Raw genomic sequence first — 21,533 nt, 5'->3', positions numbered from 1 at the left:
GTGAATTTGTACGCTAGAGAAAGAGAGAGAGAAATGTCCCTCCACGTTTTAGTGAATATTTTTTTTTAAAGATAAATGTAATTAAATCATTCTACATTTGTATACTATATATTAAAGAACGTGTAGGTTAAGGGGCATCTCATTAATTTAAAAATATAAAAGGGTATATCAAATATTATTAAAATGTGAAGGGGGGTATATTCAAATTACCTTTTTCTTATTTTAAAAATTAGCTGTCTTATTTAAAGTGTTTGTTGGGGGAATTTCTTTTTGTTTCTTTATTTATTTTTAAATTAACTTTAAAAAATATATATATAAAGGATCGGTATATTCGGTTCTCTTTACCTTGGGAGCATGAATGCAAAGGAAAAGATGGTGCGCACGCGAGGCGCTTTTTAGCATTTCTCGCACGCTACTTGTCACGTGCGGTTGTATGGATCATGGTCATGGATTGTCGGTAAGATATTTTTCTACGAAGCGCAGTACGATGGAAGCCCTGGCCCACTCATCTTTTTACTCTTCAGATTTGTTATGGTAGTACGGTTCTATTGTATCATCTCTTCGCACGTGCGTTTATGTTAGTTTTTTTTTTCAAAAAAAAAGTCTTTGATAAGAGAAAGAAAGAAAAAAAAAAAAAAGGAAGAATTGATGCTCCCCCACTTAATTAATATAATATGTTAGCCTAATCTGCTTTCCTTTTTGTAGATGCGTCGGAGTCATTAGGATATGGACGTTTATAGATGCTAAAGTCCAATAATTAGGGTGATTTCGACATTAACCCCTCCAAGTTTTGATGGTTATTTGAGTATTCGCCCCTATGTTTTCAAATTGATTACTTTGCCTCTTGACTTTGTTCATCTTTATTAGATTAATGAAAAAATAACCTAAATGTCCTTATTTTAATCTTTTTGATCAAAAGTCCCTTCTAATTTGGTTGAAAAGGATTGATTGATTACGAGGTTGAAGCACTTGAAACTAATTGATTTTTTTTTTGGGTGGGTGGGGGAAAGGGGTGTTTTCTTACAAGTGATTGAAGATGATGATTTTTTGATATTTTTTCATTAATCTATAAGAGAAGACCAAGGTCAAAGGGGATCTTCAAAGGTTTGAAAATACAAGTATATCTCTAATATTCAACAAAATAGGGAGGGGTATATCTAAAAAGCCCTAATAACTGTCATTGTTCTTCACCAACCAATCATGGATAAAGTAGAGAAGGTGACAACAAGTGGGCCATCCGACTTGGCATTTTCTACTCCATCAACTATCAATGTTCCTAGTTGAAACTAGAATAGGTGAGGAATCAATTTAGTTAATTCGTAGAACTTTCATAATAATAATGGGAAATTTTTGGGACATATGAAACATTAGTTTTGGTTTCCTACATCTTCAACCTCCTAAACAAATCCAATCTTATTCTTGAGATTCAAATGTTAAAGCAAATGAAATTTTAAGGTTGAAGGGTAAAATTTTTACCATATTACGCAATCAATCAACAAGTCATTGATTAATTAGTCGATTCATAAAAATAATCAGCTATTTCTTCATTTAGAGAATTTTACATTTTTTTTTTTTTTTTTTTTTTTAAAAATTCGGAGAATTTTGTGACTGAACAAAAGGCACTTGACCTCCACCACAACAGGATATGCAACAGTTTCTAATCTCCAATGTACTATTGCAATGAGAGGAAAATGAGTCGTGATAAATTGATGAGCTCAAACTTATGCAATTTGTACATAGTTGACCATGATTATTTCACATAACATAGATATTTTCTTCGGGATACACAAGGAAAAAGATCTACGATTTTGTGCACTTGCCACATAAACATGTACAGACTGTGTCAATTTTACAGCATCCTTTACGAACATCTTCCACATCTCATCGGTGCAAACACACTATCATTGGAGAATAATAATTTTCCTTCGAGCATTGATGATAGAGTAAATTCTCTAATAATTACAATAAATATCAAATATTATCAAAGTGTTACATGTTTTGTTGTATTACCAAAAGGTTATTGTATTTCTTGTATTTGACTAAAATGCCCTAAAAAATAGACTAACATGAGACTAGTTGATTAACATATTAGCAGGTCTAGCTAGTGACTGTACAACCTAGGCTCAAAAGACATTTTTGTCTTCTTCTATAAGCTTCCTCCCCTTCTTCATTGTAATCATTTTCTTCTTCCTTCATCGTCTACAAAAAGAAAAGAAAAAGATCATTTTGATTTTCATTTCCTCCACTCTTCAAATTTATCTTCCTTTACAAGCATTTAAAGAATAAATTAAAGGTGATGAAAATTTTTATTTTGATTTTCATCCATTAAAATATTTTATTTTGAAAAAATCTTTTTTCCATGTAATTTATGATTTTCTTTCAAATTTAAATATTATATTCTCAATGTCAATTTCATTTAAAACGTTGCAAATCTACAACATGCCCATCATTTAAAATGATCATAATCAAAATGCCATAAGATTACAAATATGTAGAATAAGGTTGACAAACATGTGTAGAAACATTGACAAAAATGCTCCAAAGACAAACAAAGATTAATAAAGGTGTTGACAAATTTGTAATATTCTCCTTTGATAAGTTTTCGTCAATATGAATTTTTGACAAACATAAATAGTATCATGCGTTACATTGACAAACCATACACATTATCAATAATTTTCTTAATATCAAATTTTGACAATTATGCATTAATTCGAAAAACATACATAATATCAATAATTTGCTCAATATCAATTGTTAATATATTGTCATATTGATCTTTTGATGTAAAACTTACTTTAATTTTTGAAATTATATTTTTTTTATCTCAAATTAAAATGATCACAATAAAATTGACATTAGATTACAAATATGCAAAATAAGGTTGAAAAATATGTTTAGAAAAAAAAACAAAAATGCTCTAGAGGTTAACGAAGATTAATACAGGCTTTGACAGATCTATAATCTTTTTTTTCTCAATACAAATTTTTGACAAACCTACATAGTACCATGCATTATGTCAACATATCATACACAATATCAATTTTTGACAAACATGCATATAATTATGCATTAATTCGATAAACCATACACAATGTCAATAATTTGCTCAATATCAATTCTTGATACACAATCGTGTTGATATTTTGCTGAAAAATATATTTAATTCTTGTAATAATATTTTTACTTTAAGATATCACAATTAAATTACCATGAAATTATAAATATGCAGAATAAGATTAATAAACATGTATAGAAACATTGACAAAAATACACTAGAGGTTGACAAAAGTTAATAAAAAAGTTGACAGATATGTAACATTCTCCTTTAACAAGTTTTCTCAATATGAATTTTTTACAAATATTTATAGTACCCTACATTACGTCAACAAACCATACACATTATCAATATTAACAATTATTTCTAATGTCATCCACTATAAAATACTAAAATTAAATTATAACAAAACAAAGAAAAAACATCGTTCACCACAAATTAATGTTTTACAGATCAATGTTTTCTTCCCTACATTCTATCAAACTCATCGCAATGCAGTATCGAATATCATTTTTGTTCGAGTAATACGTTATGTTGACCACTAGAAATTATTGATATTGTTTATGATTTATTGAATTAATTCATAGTTATATGATATTCTGAAAATTATTAATATTGTGTATTGTTTATCGCATAATGCATTGTACTATTTATATTTGTCAAAATTTTGTATCGAGGAAAACTTGCTAAAAGGGGATGATACAGATTAGTCAACATCATTATTAACATTTATCAAACCTGTAGAACATTTTTATCAACATTTCTACACATATTTGTCAACTTTATTCTGCATATTTTTAATCTCGTGACTATTTGATTGTAATAATATTCAATGGTTATGAAGTAGAAAAAGACTTATTATGACTTTTAAGATCAAAGTAGTAAAAGGAGAAAATGTAACCAATCAATTTTTTGCTTTTTTACGTTGACATAAATTCATTTTGGAGGGGTTGAAATTATTGAATATATTTAATTATGTTAATAACCAATCATTGGCTATATTATTTTATTTGATTTTTTAAATTTAAAATAGTAATGCATAACTATAAGAAATTGAATTGTTTAAAATGCAAATAAACATGTCAAATTCCTAATGATGATTTCGGTAAACGTGTGGCTGATTTAAAACAAAACAATAATGCCAATTGCTATATTATGGTAATTTTGTAATTGTCAATCACGATAAAAGCAATTTGGCCCTAAAGTAACCAAAACCATGCCAGATACCCGTATCGTACAGTTGAATTTACATTAAATACTTGTAATTATTTGAAACTAATACCCTTGACGATAGTCCCAAAATGAAAATAATAGGGTGTGGGGTAGCATTAAATATTTGAAATCCCAAAGATATATTGAGACCCAGTTGATCATGGTGTTTTTGTCGTTCCACCTCAAAGGTTTCATCACCTGAGGCAAAAATAAATAAATGTCACAGGATTCTCAAAGATCTCCATCGTCTCCGCTTTTCCGGGTTTTTTCTTTTCTCTAATCTGCATTTACAACGATCCATCCTTGGATCTTAAAGTGAAAGTTATTGCCCGAAGATTAGAGTCTGGAACAAACCCGCCCTTAGCGCTCTAGAGTCCGCAACATGTGACTTAAGAGTTTTAACGAGATTATACAACAATTATTGACTCAAAATTCAAAGTGCAAAACAGCGATAGGTGCGTGTCGATCGTGACATTGATGCATGCTCATGATCTAGAACAGACTGTACACAAGCTCCAAAATAGACGTTGACATTTTCAAAAACAATATGGGCAGCACACATGTGACATGAGAAATTTGGAAACAACTACATAAACACAACACACACAGGCAGAGATATATAATTTTGAACAAAGGACCCCTGTACTCCAAAAAATTTCTACTAACTTGATCGTAGGAGACAATCACAGAGGCCACAGAGCTATAGATAGACAGGTTGAAGCTGGAAAGATCTGACATCACATTAGGTATCATACATAAATAGATTCGCTGTATGAATTCAAAGGAACGACCACTTTGGATCTTGTCTAGGTAAGTACATCATCACCTATGATATGAGAGGTGAGCAGCAATTGAGCTCAAGACAAATTTAACTGCCAATGAGACTTTATCATGGATGACATATCTCAGAAGAAATAAAAACAGCCGAGTCTGTGATCAGCACAACATCCCTTGCTTGCTGTTGCCGGCTCTCTTCGAGTTACAAGAAATCGGCAATTAATAATACTATGAATGCTGTTGGATCCATTCAAGTGCAGCAAATGCTTACATTAAAACCAAAAACAGTAATATTCATCTGCTCATTTGCTAAAGAAACATGGATAGAAACTTAATATGATATAAATTCTATGACCTATTATAATGTCTGGCACAATTCTTCTAAGACATGGAAGAAACTCCAGAGAAAATGCGGATTCTTGGGATAAAGAAATGGTTTGTATTTGATATGCAAATATGCAAACAAACTATTCATTATCATCGTTTTGTATCATTTTTCAGTGTCTCAACAAAGTTTCCCAAGGTCAAAAAGGAAAAAAGGACTACAAAAAACGAATGTACAACCACCACATCAAGCCTGCAACTACAACCTCCCCAAAACCCTTCCAAAAATTAAATAAACAAGCCAACCAAGATAAATAGAGAATAAAAAACACCACCTTAAATTACAAAGCCCCACCCCAAGAAAGAGCCCATGGAAGCCTTTTGGGCTCGAGAAAGACCAGGGATATTTTAACTAATATTCTGACATCCATTGTGTATGGGCACGTGCCAATCTGCCCACTCCTCTAAACCTCAAAACCAGTTGTGTATGTTCCCTACAATGGGGGAATCAACCACCAAATTTCTAAAAGAATACATAAATCATACCTTCAAACTGCCCCTCCTGTGCTGGCTTTTTTCAATGACCTGTCTAGAGATGTTAACTGTTTGTATCCGCTAACAGCGTGAGGATCTCATTGTCAGTGAAGGTTGACTCCGCTGCACTTTGTAAAGGGGTTTTACCATCTTTATCTACAGCTTGCGGGTCAGCTCCCCTGCAATCATACCGGGATTCATTAAGAGCCATTCAATTGATAATAGTGGATAGTTTTTTTCATGCCAATTGAATAGCCATTTACACTCGTTTCATATCGAGGAAAAGTCAAAGAGATCGAGTAGAACCAAAGGAAACAAGCACAGCTCTACAAGTGATACACATGAAGGGAGTGGGGTGAGACCACCATGTTGAACAACATTTCAGCCTCTCTCACATATTAGTGTGAGCCCAGAGTCAGTTCCAAGTCAAGACCCCACAGTGCTAAAGGACTTTTACAGAAATCCAACATTTTCTCAGATAACCATAATGCCAAATAAAAATATTAAATGAAAAATCTTTCGGTGGGTACACAAAAGCCAAGAGGCACACCTGGGAAAAAGGAGGAAAGAGTCTCTCTGGCAAACAAAAATACTGAATTCATATCGGCGGGTACACAAAAGCCAGGAGGCAAACATGGGGAAAAGGAGGAAAGAGCCTCCCTTGCTAACAAAAATATCGAACTCATATCCATGATGAGGGCAAGGATCATAAACGTCACCTTGAGAGAAGTAGTTTGGCAAAAGCAGATCTGCCTCTTAGAATACAATGGTGGAGTGGTGTTTGGCCTTTTGAATCAGGAGCATTTATGTTGGCACCGTACTGTAAAAGAAGCTCTATCATGCCTATATCTGCATTTTGACACGCAAGGTGAAGCAGCGAGCATCCATCAAAACATTCATCCACATTTTGGTCTTCACTCGTACTTAATGAGTTTGAAGAGCTTGCCACAGAAGCCTTGTCCAGAGCATCCCCTTCTAGGCAGCTGGAGTGGCGGCTAAGGCTTGGCTGCTCATGTAACAACAGTACTTTTGCTAAAGTTAATGACGTGCCCACTGATGCTTGCCCATGCACAGCATTGACATCTGCGTCAGAGTTAACAATATGGCGGTACACTGCTTTCTTGTCATTAGTACGAACACTCTCCCACATCTGATGGGCCACAGAAAGGAGATGTTGATCCTCTGACTTGCACACGAAAAGCTTTTCTTCATACTGCAACATGTGAATAGACTTCAATTACAGATCCAAAGATTATTAGAACACCAAAACAGAATTCAAAGCACATCTAAAATAGTAAAGATCTTTAGAGCAGGTGATGGACCTACCAACTTCTCCTATGAATGTTTGGTCGACCTATTGATGGACCTACACACTGAAAAAGATTACCTGATTTACGATTCTAGACTTTAAATTGAGCATTTTTTATCAAGCACTTGAAGGCCTAATCCTGTTAACTCATGGTCCTGGTTCATGGTGAAGAATTCTCCAATCCAACAACTAGAAATCAACTTAAGCCAATAGAATATTCAAAAGGCAATAACCTTGAGAAAATGCTTAAAAGAGGGCTTTTATGATGATAGGGCAATTGCTCAGTCCCTCGACAATGCTAATCCTTTTGGGCATCTATAAAAGGAAACATGTTGAGCTTAGGGCGGGCCAAGCTGGACAAAAAGCCCATATGCAACTATTTACAAGATTTCCTAGGCAAAGCCAGTACAGGCGGACTCCCTAGACATAGACTCGAACATAACCATGAGATTAGGCTGATTTTCAATGCATAGGTCCACCAAGGGGTGTGTAAAAATTCATGGGATCAGTGGGCATCAAAGAATGTGCCATATGGCACTTTTGGATGTGGGATCCGATAGCAACAAAGATATGGATGCAATATCAGTGTCCAATAATATAGTCTTGAAGACACTATACATATCAGCACATGGAATACATCAATAAATTAAAAAAATATTACTTAATTATCATCATCATTTGTGCCTTATTCTAAAATCTAAATATTAGGGTCACAACATGACTTTCAATTCGTATAAAGATGAACATACAACAAGTACACTTAGACATGTTAATACATGTTGGAACGCTCTATATGACACCTAAATAATAGTTGAAAACAAAATGTTTGAACAAATTCATATTTGTTTCGAAAAGGTGAGAAGCATGTGTCATACATAATAGTATAACACGATGTCCGACAAGGAAAATTCTTAGAAAATGGAATGTCTTTCATACTTAAAGGAAAAATGAGTTTTCTCTAGACCAAGCCATGTACAGTCACTTCCAACCAAAAGACACCAGAAAGATGGATAGCTTCGTCCAGGTAAATACCTTCGCATGAATAAACTTCTCCTTCATTGAAATAGGATCAACATGACTAGGTTTGCTGATAGGAAGTAACTGGTATTTATCAGACTTAGAAAATCTGCAACACAATAATATGTTAATTTCAGTAATATCTTGTGAAAATACTCAATTTGGAGACAAATATATTCATTTATGCATCATTTACCTTGTAGGAGTTTCATCAACCAAAAAAGTGTTTCTTGAGTGCAGTAATTCCTCCCAGACTGAGTTAGCATATGTATTACCCAGTGACTGAAACAAAGTTATAACAGAAGACTCCCAGACTCTCACATCAAGTGTCAGCGACCTCACCTACACATACACATCATTGTGTAAATATTATTTTGCAATTGAGGTAAAAACTACTGGAGCTGAATTAGTAGCACTCATTTTGACAATATCATATCCATGGTTTAAAATATCGGAATGTATTGGTCGATACGTATCAGTATCGGCCAAGACCTAAATGAAACATTGACTCAATGTTTCGGGAATGTATCACGTATGTATCGGTTTGTATCAACCGATACCATATCAGTCTTTTCATTAACCGAAACACTCAATCGATACAACATTTTAAACCATGATCATGTCCACATATATGTGTATGTATGTATATATTAGTGCAGCATACATTTTACTCTAATGGTGTACCTATGCAGTGGTCTAAAGTCGTAACAGTGAGCTGCTAATTCGATTAAATTTTCTCTAGGAGAAATTTGTTCTAAATAGCTGTTAGATTAATCTTTTGTAAATTGCTATTATTTGGTATTTTATGGGGTGCCAAGATGAAGTGGTATGTTGCAACTGTTCCTTCTTTTAATCTTTTTTCTAATGGTCATTCAAATCCCTTCATGGTGGCGATAGCATTTGTACTAGGCTTGATAGAATTTGAGACAATGCAATTGACAGGATAATTTGTGCGTGAGTTTCCATTAAATAAAGAATAGATAGCTACATGAACTTACATTCATTTATATTTTTTTGGAAAAAACAATGTACTTGCATAACTGCATAACTACCCTATGATCTAATCCTAATATTCATAAAACATGATTTTGTGCATCAATGTGCACCATGATACAATCGATCATAAGCTGATACTCTAATACCCTCCCACAATGGCAAGTTCCCTTGGATAAGTAGCATGTCATTGGTATCAACTAATATCAGCCCTTGATCTCATTGATCAAACTTTACAAAGATGGCTGCAAAAAAGTTGATGGAGAGATCACCATTTATGAAATGAAGAGTTGCATCCTAATTGTTTGCCCAAGAAAAGAAGAAACTACATGCTCTGATGTGCAGTGGGAGGAGGAACATCTAATACAACTCCTAGATAGAGCCGTGATCAGTTTGGGCTAGACAAAAACCAGATGGATTTTAACTAAAAAATGATTTAATGATCAAATGTTCTTCATTGGACCAATAAACAAGCTCAATGTCTAATCAACGTAGGCTCGATCTTTGGTCATGGCTTTGATTAGGACTCAACAAGCTAAGTTGAGCTTGATCATAGAAGGTTCAAATGCTAAAAATAGGAAGATTGATCAAGTTGCACACAAGCAATTACACTTGAGCTAAATGGGGCCTCTTTTAGGCCTTATTCGTTGAGCATGTTCAACGAAGACCGAATATAAACCTAATTAAAAAAATAAAAAATAAAATTCAAGTTTGTTAGGACTTAGGAGCAATACGTAATTAGTACTACTAGGGTATATGTGCAATTTCATGTTATGTTATGGTATATATACATATTGTAAACGGTGCAAAATATGGGGAGAGCATTTAAGTCATTTCATTTCCCTTTTGCCTATAAATAAGAAACTAAGGCCATGAGGGGAAGGGGGATTTACTTCTCTAACCCTAATTTCAATTCCTTCTCTCATATTTATCCACCATTTTCCCTCTAACCTGATTATCATGACGTCACCATCTAGGACCTTATCCATCTTCCCCACTTACATTTTGGCGACTTCGTTGGGGGTGAACTCATCGAAATTTACGCCTTTATTGCAACCACCAGCCCTTGACGTGTTCGGACCTCATCTATGTGTAAATCACCCCTCTTCAAACCTCTGAAACCGATGTTCCATGTTATGTTATTCAAGGCTGATCTCTGCACATCTCAAGAAGTTGATTAGGGTTTGTTATTCTTGTGTCTAGGGTTTTGAAGAACATCAATCATGATTTCAATGCTCAAAGATTTCCTCAACAAGGATGATGCAACAATGATTCATTTAGATACCTCTTTTCATGATTTTTATTCTTATCGCCTCCAACATCTTGCAAAATGCAATCGTCGTGGTAATTTGAGTTAACGTTCAGTTGAAGAATGTATTTTCTGTTGTTTTAGGGTTTCTTTTTTCTTGATTCTATTGGGAAATGTCTTCATTTTTCTAGTTTATATACTTCTTTACGTAAGGGCATATTTATGATCAATCATCTTTTACTATTCTTCTTGGTATTAGAGACCTAGAAGACCAATCGACAGCCCCTCCTTGGGTTTTCTTCATTGTTTTCCAGCTCTTGAAGAATCACCGTTGCCACCACCCTCCTCTCTTCTCCTCCCATCCATCTCTTTAGACCTTTGAGAACAAAACCCTAAAGGGAGTTTCGTTGGAGGATCTCCCCTTCAATTTTATTATTTCTTATTTGTGGCTGTTAGGAGCTAACTTTTATGCCACGTTTTTCTCTTTGTTCCAGATTTCTGGTGAGGAGTTGATGTATTAGACCTTCTCAACTGATTTTCTTCTTTTTTTGCTCTCTATTGGTTTTTGCACTCCAAGTGTATGTTGATTTGATCCTACACTATTGTATCAGTAAATAGTAATCTTCCTACATTTGATTATTACTCTATCAATTTTTTATCAATTTGTTTTTGTGAGATATGACGTCAAACCAAGAGAACAAGGAATCAAATACCATTCTTGGGCAAAATTCCTCAGACCAACATATTACTAGTGCCTTATTGGAGGGCCAAAATTTTCAATCTTGGTCTCGGTCTGTGAGACTTTATTTTGGAAGTAAAGGTAAATCTGGATGACTTTTGGGCACTATTAAAAAGCTACCAACTACTAATTCCAAATTTAAACAAAGGAAGACTGACACTTGTACTATTCTTGGATGGTAGTTTAATTCCATAGAACAGCATATCTATACTATGTTTATGTATCATGAGACCATCTCATCTTTGTAATCAACTCTCACGTAGACATATGTGTATGTTATGAATGATTCGAGGATTTATGAGCTCTATCGAAACATTGTCCAGCCTATTCAGGGGACTCAGAGTGTCGCTAATTATTTTGGATTTCTTCAGTCTCGATGGGAGGAGCTTTCTCATTTTGAATCTATGGTTGAGTTGTCTACTGAGACAACTGGGTATGTGGTTAAGAGGATTGCTCTACATCAAGCATACAGTTTTTCATGGGCTTACGTCTTGAGTTTTAGGCACTACTGACCCAAATTCTTAACACATCTCCTCTGCGTTCCTTATTTGAGACTTTTATGACTATTGATAGTGAGGAGTGTCATCGTGTAGTTCCATCTCAGACTCAGGCTCCTGGTATTCTTTCTGTTCCAACGACATATCAGATGACTCTTAACCATCAATTTGGATTTTTCTCACTCTCGTGCCCAGGGATCTGGGAGTCATGGCCGTGATCGCGAGAGTAGCCTTATTTGCAATCATTGTGGGAAAACTGGACATGAAAAGGCCCGATATTTTTAACTTTATCCTCCTTTGTTGTGGTTTACTTCTTCTTTGGGGCCCTCTGCTCCCCGTGCTGTTGTTGTGTGTTGTGGATTCATCACCAGTTCCTACCAATGATCCTCTTGTTTCTCCTAGAACTATTGATTTGCAACAGCTTCAGACCCAGATTGCCACCATTGTTCGTGATCAAATCCATGCTCATACTCGATCATCTTCTAATATGGCCTCAGTTACCATGCCTCCAAGTACGTTCTCTGCACTTCATATCAACCAGTCAGGTCTTACTCCCCTGACATGGGTTATTGATTCTGGTGCATCTGATCACATGATTGGTGAGTCTAACCACTTTACTTTATCTGGTTTTCTTGCTACTCAGAGAGATTCGCATTGTTGATAGGTCCCTTACACCTATATACGGCAAGGGTACCATCTCTTTGTCCTCTGATATTTCTCTTGATTTTGTGCTTCATGTTCCTCACCTATCCCTTAACCTTTTGTCTGTGAGTAGTATTACTAAATCTCTGAATTACTCAGTGACCTTTCTTACTCATTGTATTTTTCAATACCTAACTTCGATGAGGATTTTTGGCAGAGGGTATGAGCGGGATGGGTTGTACCTGTTTAGATCTTCGCATACTGCCTCTCCGAATTCTACGTTACCTCCCTCTGGGAGTCATACTTTTTCATCTCAATGTTTAGATTTGTGACATGCTCACTTAGGACATGTTAATTTTCAGCATTTATGTAATTTATTTCTCACTTTGAAAGCTTCTTGAAGTGGACATAAGTTTTAGTGCTCTGTGTGTGAGCTTTCTAAAACACGTGTACTATATTCCTCGCATGCATCCATTTAAAACAATGTTTGATTTAGTTCATTTTGATGTGTGGGGGACCTTCCCCTGTTGTTGCTTTAACTGGTCATCGATATTAGGTTATATTTATAAATGACTATTCTCGTTGTACTTGGGTCTATTTGATTCGTTATCGTTCTGAAGTGCTCGTTGTTTTTGTTAATTTTCTTAAAATGATTCAGATATAGTACAACATCACTATAAAAACTCATCGGTCAAATAATGAAGGGGAATATATTTCTAATGGGTTTCATTGTCACCTTCATGGTATGCTTCACCAGTTGACTTGTCCTTACACTCTTGAATAGAACGGGATGACAGAATGTAAGAATCGCCACTTTATAAACATTGTCCACTGCCTTATTCGAGGAATGTGTGTTAAGCTATATTAAAACATGACAGCCCTCACTGCAACATTTCTTTTTAACTGTGTTCCGAGTCGCGCATTAGGAGGGACAAATGCCTCTTCATATCCTTCACCCTGATAGCACTTTTTTTCTTGTTATACGCAGTCTTTGGGTGCACATGTTTTGTTCAAAACCGAAGTCCTCATTGCACGAAATTAAATGATAGTCATTCGGTGTGTTTTCTTAGGATACTCATCTATGTCAAAGGAGTATCGCTGTTATGATCATGTTTCTCATCGTGTTATACATCCTCTTGATGTCACTTTTTTAGAAAATGTTGCACATTTTTGTATCACATCTTCTTTGCAGGACCCTCTATAATGTTCCCTTCTCCGGTCTTCTCTTCATCTTCATTAACGCTTCGGGTTTACGCTCGTTGCATTGCCCTTCTCAAGACTTACCAACCTCCTCCTTGGACTCAGGTATCTTATTTTTTATCCCTGCTCCTATCCCTCTTGTTTCTGACTCTGACCTATGGCACTTCGCAAAAGTAAGTGGCATTGTGTTATTGATCACCCTATTCCCAGTTTGTTTTTTATCAGGGTCTATCTCCTTCTTATAGGCCAACCTTGTTGCCACTGCTTCTATTCAAGTTCTTCGTTCTTTTTCAAAGGCCTTACAAGACCCTCAATGGACTGCATTCATGACTACTGAGAAGGATGCTTTGCAGAAGAATCATACATGGGAATTTGTTCCTTTTCCTTCTGGGGAGCGGACTGTTGGGTGTAAATGGGTTTTCACTGTTAAGTATCTCACGGATGGCATTGTTGGTCGTTACAAGGCCCGTCTCGTTGCTAAGGGCTTTATGCAAACTCTAGGAAAGGATTTTGGTGCTACATTTGCTCATGTAGCTTAGCTTTCTATTGTTTGCCTCCTCATTTCTTTGGTTGCATGTCACTCATGGCCTCTTCACCAACTAGATGTGAAGAATGCCTTTTTGAATGACAATCTAACTGAGGTCATTTATATGGACCCCCCTCCTGGGTTTCGTCTTCAAAGGGAGTATTTTGGGAAGGTCTGTCTCCTTCTCTAATCTCTGTATGGGTTGAAACAATCTTTGCGTGCCTGGTTTCAACGTTTTTCTAAGGTTATCTTATCTATGAAATTTTTCAGATGCCACTCAGATCATACATGTTTAGTTCATCGATGATTGAATGATCATTGTGTTATTGTTCTGGTTTATGTAGATGATATTATCCTTACTAGGGATGATGCCTAGTGGATTGACAGGGTAAAAATGATATTAGGTCGTGCTTTTGAAGTCAAGGACTTAGGTCCTCTTAAGTACTTCTTAGGGATAAAAGTGGTCAGCTCTTGCTGTCGTATTCTTCACTACTTGAAGTCACGTTCTAGCCTTGGGCTCTTTTATTCGTCCACTGCTCAATCTCATTTGTCTTGTTTCACTGACGTTAATTATGCTGGTTTTATTATGGATAGAAAATCTACCTCTGTTTTCTGTACTTTCAATGGCGGTAACCTGATTTCGTCAAAAAGAAGAAAGTGGTTTCTCGTTCTTCTATTGAAGCTGAGTATCGAGCTATGGCCATAGGCACATGTAAGCTTATTTGGCTTTGATCTTTACTAACGGAGGTAGGATTTCTTGGTTCTAATTACTTAACTCTGTTTTGTGACAACAAATTTGTTATTATGATTGCTTCACGAAAGAACCAAGCATATAAAGGTTGATGTTCACTTTCTCAAGGAGAAAATTCGATCTGGTGCCATTCAAACAGTATTCATATCTTCTTTAGATCAACTTGTCGACATGCTTACGAAGTATGTTGGTCTTTCAATCACTAACCCTTATCTTATCATGTTGGGCTTAGTTGATATTTGCACCAGCTTGAGACAGAGTATTAGGAAATGTCTTTATTTTTCTACTTTACCATTCTTGTTTATGTAAAGGACGTTTATGACCATTCATCTTGTATTATTCTTTTGTTTCAACATTTGAACAAGATTAAGAAATTAAAGATATAGAAATCAAACATCGATTGGTCTTGTCTGTTGTTTAGATAATTAGAATACATGATACAATTGAGGAAATTAGAATTCGTGGTGGTTTTCACAGCTTTGGTGTGATTCATTATTTGTTTGGAGGCATTACTGGTTCTTTCTACTGGTATTGTGGAGACTGACTTCACATAGCTATCTCCTTGGGGCCCATTATCATCAATGGATGTCTCTGCTACTTATGATAACTCTATCCCTTAATATTTAATTTGCCAACGTGACTTGAAGCAATCATTCGCAAATTGCAAGCCATGTTGTTGTAGTAAGAGCATTTTTATTGAAGATGGTGCTATGGCAGAACTTGGTAATGCACTTAGTGGGGCCCTACGTGTTCAAGATAATCAATTATTGGATGGGGACCACAAATGCCATTTAGATAAGGGTAAAACTTCTGATTTATTAACAATACATGAGGCCAAATCCTCGAGCACAACAACTAAGAAGAACTTGACCAAGTGTGTGACATATCTAGGCTCAAATGGACTAATCAATCATTGGTGGAACAAATGGACTTTGATGTTATTGCTCAGGATTCTAAATGTGAGGCTGGCATGCTCTAGGCATCCTTTGTTAAGACAACATATGCCATCATTGTGTAATCATCGTCTCCTTCGCCACTTTAGGTCTCTTTCTATTTCCACTCTTTGATTCATTGAACCCCACAGAACAAACAATATCTCTTAAACTCAAGGATTCTAGAGTTGGGCAAACTCGAAATAATCAAAGAAGCCCGCTAAGTGTTCAACAAAATGATTCAAAGAGATTCCATCTCTTGGAACTCTATGGTCCATGGCAGCTTGATATACATGGAGTCCAAACTCAACATAACATAACAAGTCTTGACCCAAGCGATGAGCTTGGGCCTGACTGCACTAAAATTCAAGTTTGAGCACATCCTTAAACCCATATCTTTAAGAATTTTTCGCTCCAGTGCGATGCTGACCTAGTACAATGATGCCTCCGGCCAATGCACCCCAATGAGATACCGCACCAGTGTGATGCCGTCCTAGTGCAATGACACCTCCGAGCAATGTGCCCCAGCACGATGCCACCCTAGTGCAATGACTCCTTCGGGCAATGCACCCCAGTGTGATGCGGCCGTAGTGCTATGACGCCTTCAGGCGATGCTGCCCTAGAGCAATGACACTTCCAGGCAATGCACCCCAATGCGAAACCGCCCCAACATGATGCCGCCCTAGTGCAATGATGCCTTCAACGCAATGCCTCCCTACTGCGATTTATCTTCAGGTACAACCACCCTAGCACAATGCCTCTCACATTCTCAAGAGCATTCTTCGTTTCATGCACGTTGCCATAATTTTCACCAAGGATTGCCTATTGTGGAGGTTTTCATAACCTCTACATCGTACAGGGGGCTAATGTAGATGGTGCAAAATGAGGAGAGGGCATTTAAGTCATTTCATTTCCATTTTGATTATAAATAAGAAACTAAGGCCACAAAGGGGAGGGGGATTCACTTCTACAAACCTAATTTCATTTCCTTCTCTCATCTTTAGCCACCATCTTCCCTCTACCCTGATTATTATCAACGTCACCATCTAAGACCTCATCCATATCCCACACACACACACATATACATATATGGGGCTAATGGCTAGGGTTGGAGTCATTTTAACTTTTCCCCATTTTCACTATTCACTTCTCTTATTCTCTCTTCCTTAAACTCTTAAACTACATAATATCAAGGCACATCATGTAATAAAGGGGTAAATTTTTTCCCTTCTTTTTGACGTTTTTTTTTTCCTTTGATTTTAAAGGATCAATTTTTCTTGACTTGATTGAAGCTTGCGATTTTATTGGTGTTTAAAGCCTCAATATAGATGATCATTTTTAGTCATGGTTGCATATATACCCTCAAGTGATCAAGTTTCGACAGAATTTTAGTGGTTTGGTGTTGTTCCAGGTAAGTTCTATGGTAGTTTCTATGTAGTGGAAGGTGGTTACTACTGTTAGTGTGAATTGTGAAGCTTGTGGATTCTCTCTTTGACCTACTCTGACCTAGGATAATAGGTCAAAGAGAGAATTGAGTACGACATCAGAATACACAATATAGGGTATACCAGAGGAGGAGAGCCCCGCTACAATCATTGTGGATGGATGATCTCTATTTGGGCTTAAATTGGGATTTTATGGAGCATTAGAGATAAAAGATCTCATTTGCATAACACTAGGAAAACTCCTCATGGAAAAATACATTGGACTCCTTTCATTGAGCATTGAGAACCCATTGGGCCACATTTTAAGATTAATTTATGTTTCATTAATTATTCTCAGTTAGGGACCTATTATTATTTATTTTTCAACCATGTGATTATTTAGTATCATGGGTGGGTTAGGGAGTTTTAATTAACTACTTGTTTGTTGGTTATATAATATTTGAATCTTGACCAATAGGATAGATTTAACATGTGTATGTGTGTGCGCACGTATGTTAAGACTTTATTTTAGAGATTGATGAATAAAATTTACAAATGTTTCTTGAGTTCTCTAGATAATGGATGGGTGTGAAGCCAAATTTGGTGCGAGTCCAAGGAAGATTTCTTAGTTTTCTTCTTGATTCTAAGTATTACTCTCTTCTCCCTCCACTTCTTAATCTTCTTTTCTTTAAAGACTTTGGATTTACCGAACCCTAAATCTGGCCAAATCGTCCCAAACCCTGTTGAAACCTGATCTAAACCTAAAACTGCCCCAGCCGAAGCACCCTAGATTCCTCTAAACCTAACACCTTAGGTTTCCCTAAACCTCCCTACAACACCCATATCTCAGCCCAACCTCCCTAAACACACCAGCCAATTGAACCCCAGCCCCTATAACACAGCCAAACCTTAACCAACCTTAAAATCCCAACCAAACCCCCTAAAACTACCCAGCACTATCCTTCAACCCTAATTCAGTTCTAACTCTCCTCCCTTAGCGTTGTTCCAACTATTTTATACGGAGTGAACTAGAATATTGCTACTGGAAGTTATTTGCTATATCTGGATTTTACCCTAATTAAATTTACAGCTCATCACTAGTATATATCACATTTGGGCCTATGCCACTTCTCAAAATTAGGTGTAAGCCATAATATGTAACAGAAACAACCATGGCTGATTCTTATTTGACAAGTATGTAAGAAAGAGATAGTGTATGAATAATTGAATGAAATGAACTATTTCTATATTGTAACCTTCAACTAAAAAAATGGTGAAACTTGGTTTTACCTTTGAAATGTGTACACCAAGATTACGATGAACACCTGAACATTCAATGCATACAAGAACACCAAGGTTTAAAGATGCCCAGTCTGGCTCAGGAGCTCCACAATCAGCACATTTATCGTTTCCACATACTTTTCTCAACAGATCTATTGGTTTCTCACTTTTCATGCTCAAACGTTGTTGTTGTAAACTTCTAGATGACCGTTCACGATGGCCAGTAATGAGGTTCCTCTCAGATGTGAATTCTTCAATTGCTGGATGATCAAAATCAGAAGAATTCTCGAACGAACTACTGTCACTAACAGACCGATGATAACCAATGCCCATGGGACTAGCAGGGAGGTGCTGAAAGGTGATACTTCTATAGGTAAATTTATTAATAAATGAAAGGAATCTAGAGATACTTTCCAATTTAATAAAATAGTGCTAAAATAAGACTATAACAGTGGTAATGCAAACATTCGTAATATTTACTTGCTCAGGTGTCTGGGAGCTAAGTAGCGAAGCTATAACTCCTGTTATCTTTTCAATCCAATCCATTTGATCCATTGCACTCTCTGCCTGTGTCAACAAAGTAAATACTCAATATATTTTTTTTTCTTTTGATAGATGAAAATTTTAGTAAAAATCAAAAGATTTATTCCAAAAAAGATTGATTCACAATCCAATGAGTATTTGGAGGGATTCCATACAATGAATTTATGTTACATATCAAATAAAGGAAATAAACGAATTAATGCATTCATGCTGACCTTCAAAATCATACCTGCAAAGTGTAGTTCTTTGATGGCGAAATAATCCTGAAGCAGAATCTCAAATCTGATTGGTCTGCATCAACTTTAATGGTTGATGTAAGAAGGTTCACAGTGTGATGAGCAACAGATTTCTCATCATGCACCCCTCCATGATAATGAGAAGAAAGCCACCGGCTCAGCAACCCAGAACTAAGTTCGGAGGAGTTATTCCTTTGACTGGAAAGTTGACCCCCAGCTCCCTAAATGATTACACTGGGCCTTAACCACAGATTGAAGAGGTAGATCCCAAGAGGGGAAAAAAAGAATTTTAAGAAGTCCACAGCCCACATTATGTTTTCAGCAAATGACTCACAGATGGTTTGCTCCATTGCTTGCGATAGTAGTACAGCATTCCTCGGCTATCAAGAACGAAAAACCTTCTCTTCCAGTCACCTCGCAAGTTTGAGGAACGTTTTGAAAGGTAACCTTGTCGAATTGTTTGAACCTAAATATCATGTAATTTTTTTTGCCTCAGCCGTGCAAGTAAAGCCAGAACAATTTGTAAAAACTTGAAACATTTCTTAAGGAAAATAAATTTTATAAAGAGGAGCTATCTAGTTGGCCAACTCATCAATCAGCAATTTTCTTATGAAACCTTATACTTGTAATGGGTGCTACTTGATAATTAAAGAGTTATTTCATAGATACCTTCCCCTTTGCAGCAGATTGCATAACTGCATCTATCATTTTATGTGAACTTCTACCAATGGTTTGTATTCCATCCCCATTAGGAGAACCATGCGAGCCATTTGAAGACCATCGACTTTCTCGAGCGATTTGTCTTTTGTAGTCCTGCATCCTTTCAGCTAGAGCTGCCTGCTCATAATTGGACCTTTCTCTTGACTGTTGTGCATAAGTCAATACCTTCAAAGCAACAAATACAAGAACTTTATGTCTCAATTTTGAAGAGGCAAATATACTGAATTATTGATACACTAGAGTTTGCCCGTGCCTACGGCATGGGCATCCTCTTTGGGATTAAGGGGGTAAAAGCAGAAAAATAAATAAAGTTGGGGATATTATTAAAAAAAAATTGTGGTTAAGGGGTAAAATATAAAAATAATAAAGTGGGTTAAAAGAGTAGAAGAGGAAATATAGTAAAGTTTAGAGGGGGTGAAGAGGAAAGGACTAAAGTGGGCCCCACATAGTTGGATGGGATGTTTATCCTAGCTGGATGGAAGTTTGTCCCCCACGAAAGTGGGTCCTACAGTTGTGTTTTAACATATCGATAAGCTTACTGTTTATAAGATTACAACTACAAAGACAGTGAGTTGGTAAAGCCTGTGAGTGGTAATAACACAGATCTGGGATCAAAACCACCGCCTTCACCTGCTTACACTTATCAAAAAGGACACAAAATACAAAACATGCAATAAAAATTTAGAAAATAAGTATGCAACAGATATTGGAGGCTTGCCGCCAACTAGAATTGGGATGCATTGAAGGTTCGATCTATCGCAAATCAGATTATTCCTTGATCTTCTTCCCATTTTAATATTTGTTTTGAGATATGACCATCAAGTTATGAATTATGTGAGTACTCAAGTTTTCTATTTCTCCTCTTTTTCTTCTCTCCTTTTCTCTTTCCTTGTCTTTTCTCTAATTTTTTTCCTGGTTTATTCCTTGATTTACAACTTGGTATCAGAGCCTAGAAGGATCCAGATCAACAAGAAGTCTTCAAAAAACACAGAGATAAGTTTCAGAAGTACTGTTGAAGTCAGCAGTCGTACCAGAGGTACAGAAACCCTAGGTCAAAAAAATACCTAGGGTTGAAGATCCGATTATTCTGGCAATGTCCTTACTTTTCAGATTTTTCTAAGGTCATTTTGATGGATTTTTTAGGAATCGACTTTTTCATGAACAAAATACCGAACTATGAATTCAATTGTTAAATAACCTACCCAAACTAGATTGGATAATGCAATGATGATGACATCAATAATGATGTTGACAATGCATTCAATCTGAATAAGCAAGGAAAATGAACCAGATCTGCCACAAAATACAGAGAAATAAATTGAAAAACCTGGTTGATATATGGCTCCATCTGATGCAATAGCTCATAACCCTGCATAAAATTCAAGGCTCAGCAGTAGCAAATAAGCAATGAAGTATGTTAAAAAGGAGAAGAGGATATCACATGACCAACCTGTTTGAAGTAACGAAGATGAGCATCCATTGTCCCACTAACAGCCTCCAAAAATTCAAATCTCTTTTTGGCCTCAACATTAGAAATAGCCGAAACCTGGATACAAAGATGAGCTAAGT

The 21,533-nt window shown here is 36.1% G+C and overlaps 1 protein-coding gene across 3 annotated transcripts in view; it reads right to left on the bottom strand.

Moving 5' to 3' along the window:
- Positions 1–5,502: 5,502 nt before the first annotated feature.
- The window catches only part of LOC147398361 (ADP-ribosylation factor GTPase-activating protein AGD3-like), a 36,269-nt gene continuing 20,238 nt past the window's right edge, over positions 5,503–21,533 (bottom strand). For all 3 annotated transcript variants that reach the window (XM_086447540.1, XM_086447542.1, XM_086447541.1), the window contains 11 exons: positions 21,415–21,510; positions 21,292–21,333; positions 19,914–20,129; positions 19,579–19,710; positions 19,238–19,465; positions 18,946–19,032; positions 18,475–18,816; positions 8,428–8,573; positions 8,247–8,340; positions 6,625–7,118; positions 5,503–6,084 (listed from right to left, as the gene is read on the bottom strand). In XM_086447540.1, coding sequence (XP_086303666.1) covers positions 5,970–6,084; positions 6,625–7,118; positions 8,247–8,340; positions 8,428–8,573; positions 18,475–18,816; positions 18,946–19,032; positions 19,238–19,465; positions 19,579–19,710; positions 19,914–20,129; positions 21,292–21,333; positions 21,415–21,510 — 1,992 coding nt within the window. In that variant the 3' untranslated portion in view covers positions 5,503–5,969. The remainder of the gene's footprint in view (positions 6,085–6,624; positions 7,119–8,246; positions 8,341–8,427; positions 8,574–18,474; positions 18,817–18,945; positions 19,033–19,237; positions 19,466–19,578; positions 19,711–19,913; positions 20,130–21,291; positions 21,334–21,414; positions 21,511–21,533) is intronic.

Source organism: Akebia trifoliata, chromosome 7, assembly GCF_017979445.1.
Source record: "Akebia trifoliata isolate Shusen 1 chromosome 7, ASM1797944v1, whole genome shotgun sequence".
NCBI lineage: Eukaryota > Viridiplantae > Streptophyta > Magnoliopsida > Ranunculales > Lardizabalaceae > Akebia > Akebia trifoliata.
The sequence above is the reverse complement of the archived record's forward strand: the minus strand, read 5'-3'. Positions and strand labels throughout refer to the sequence as shown.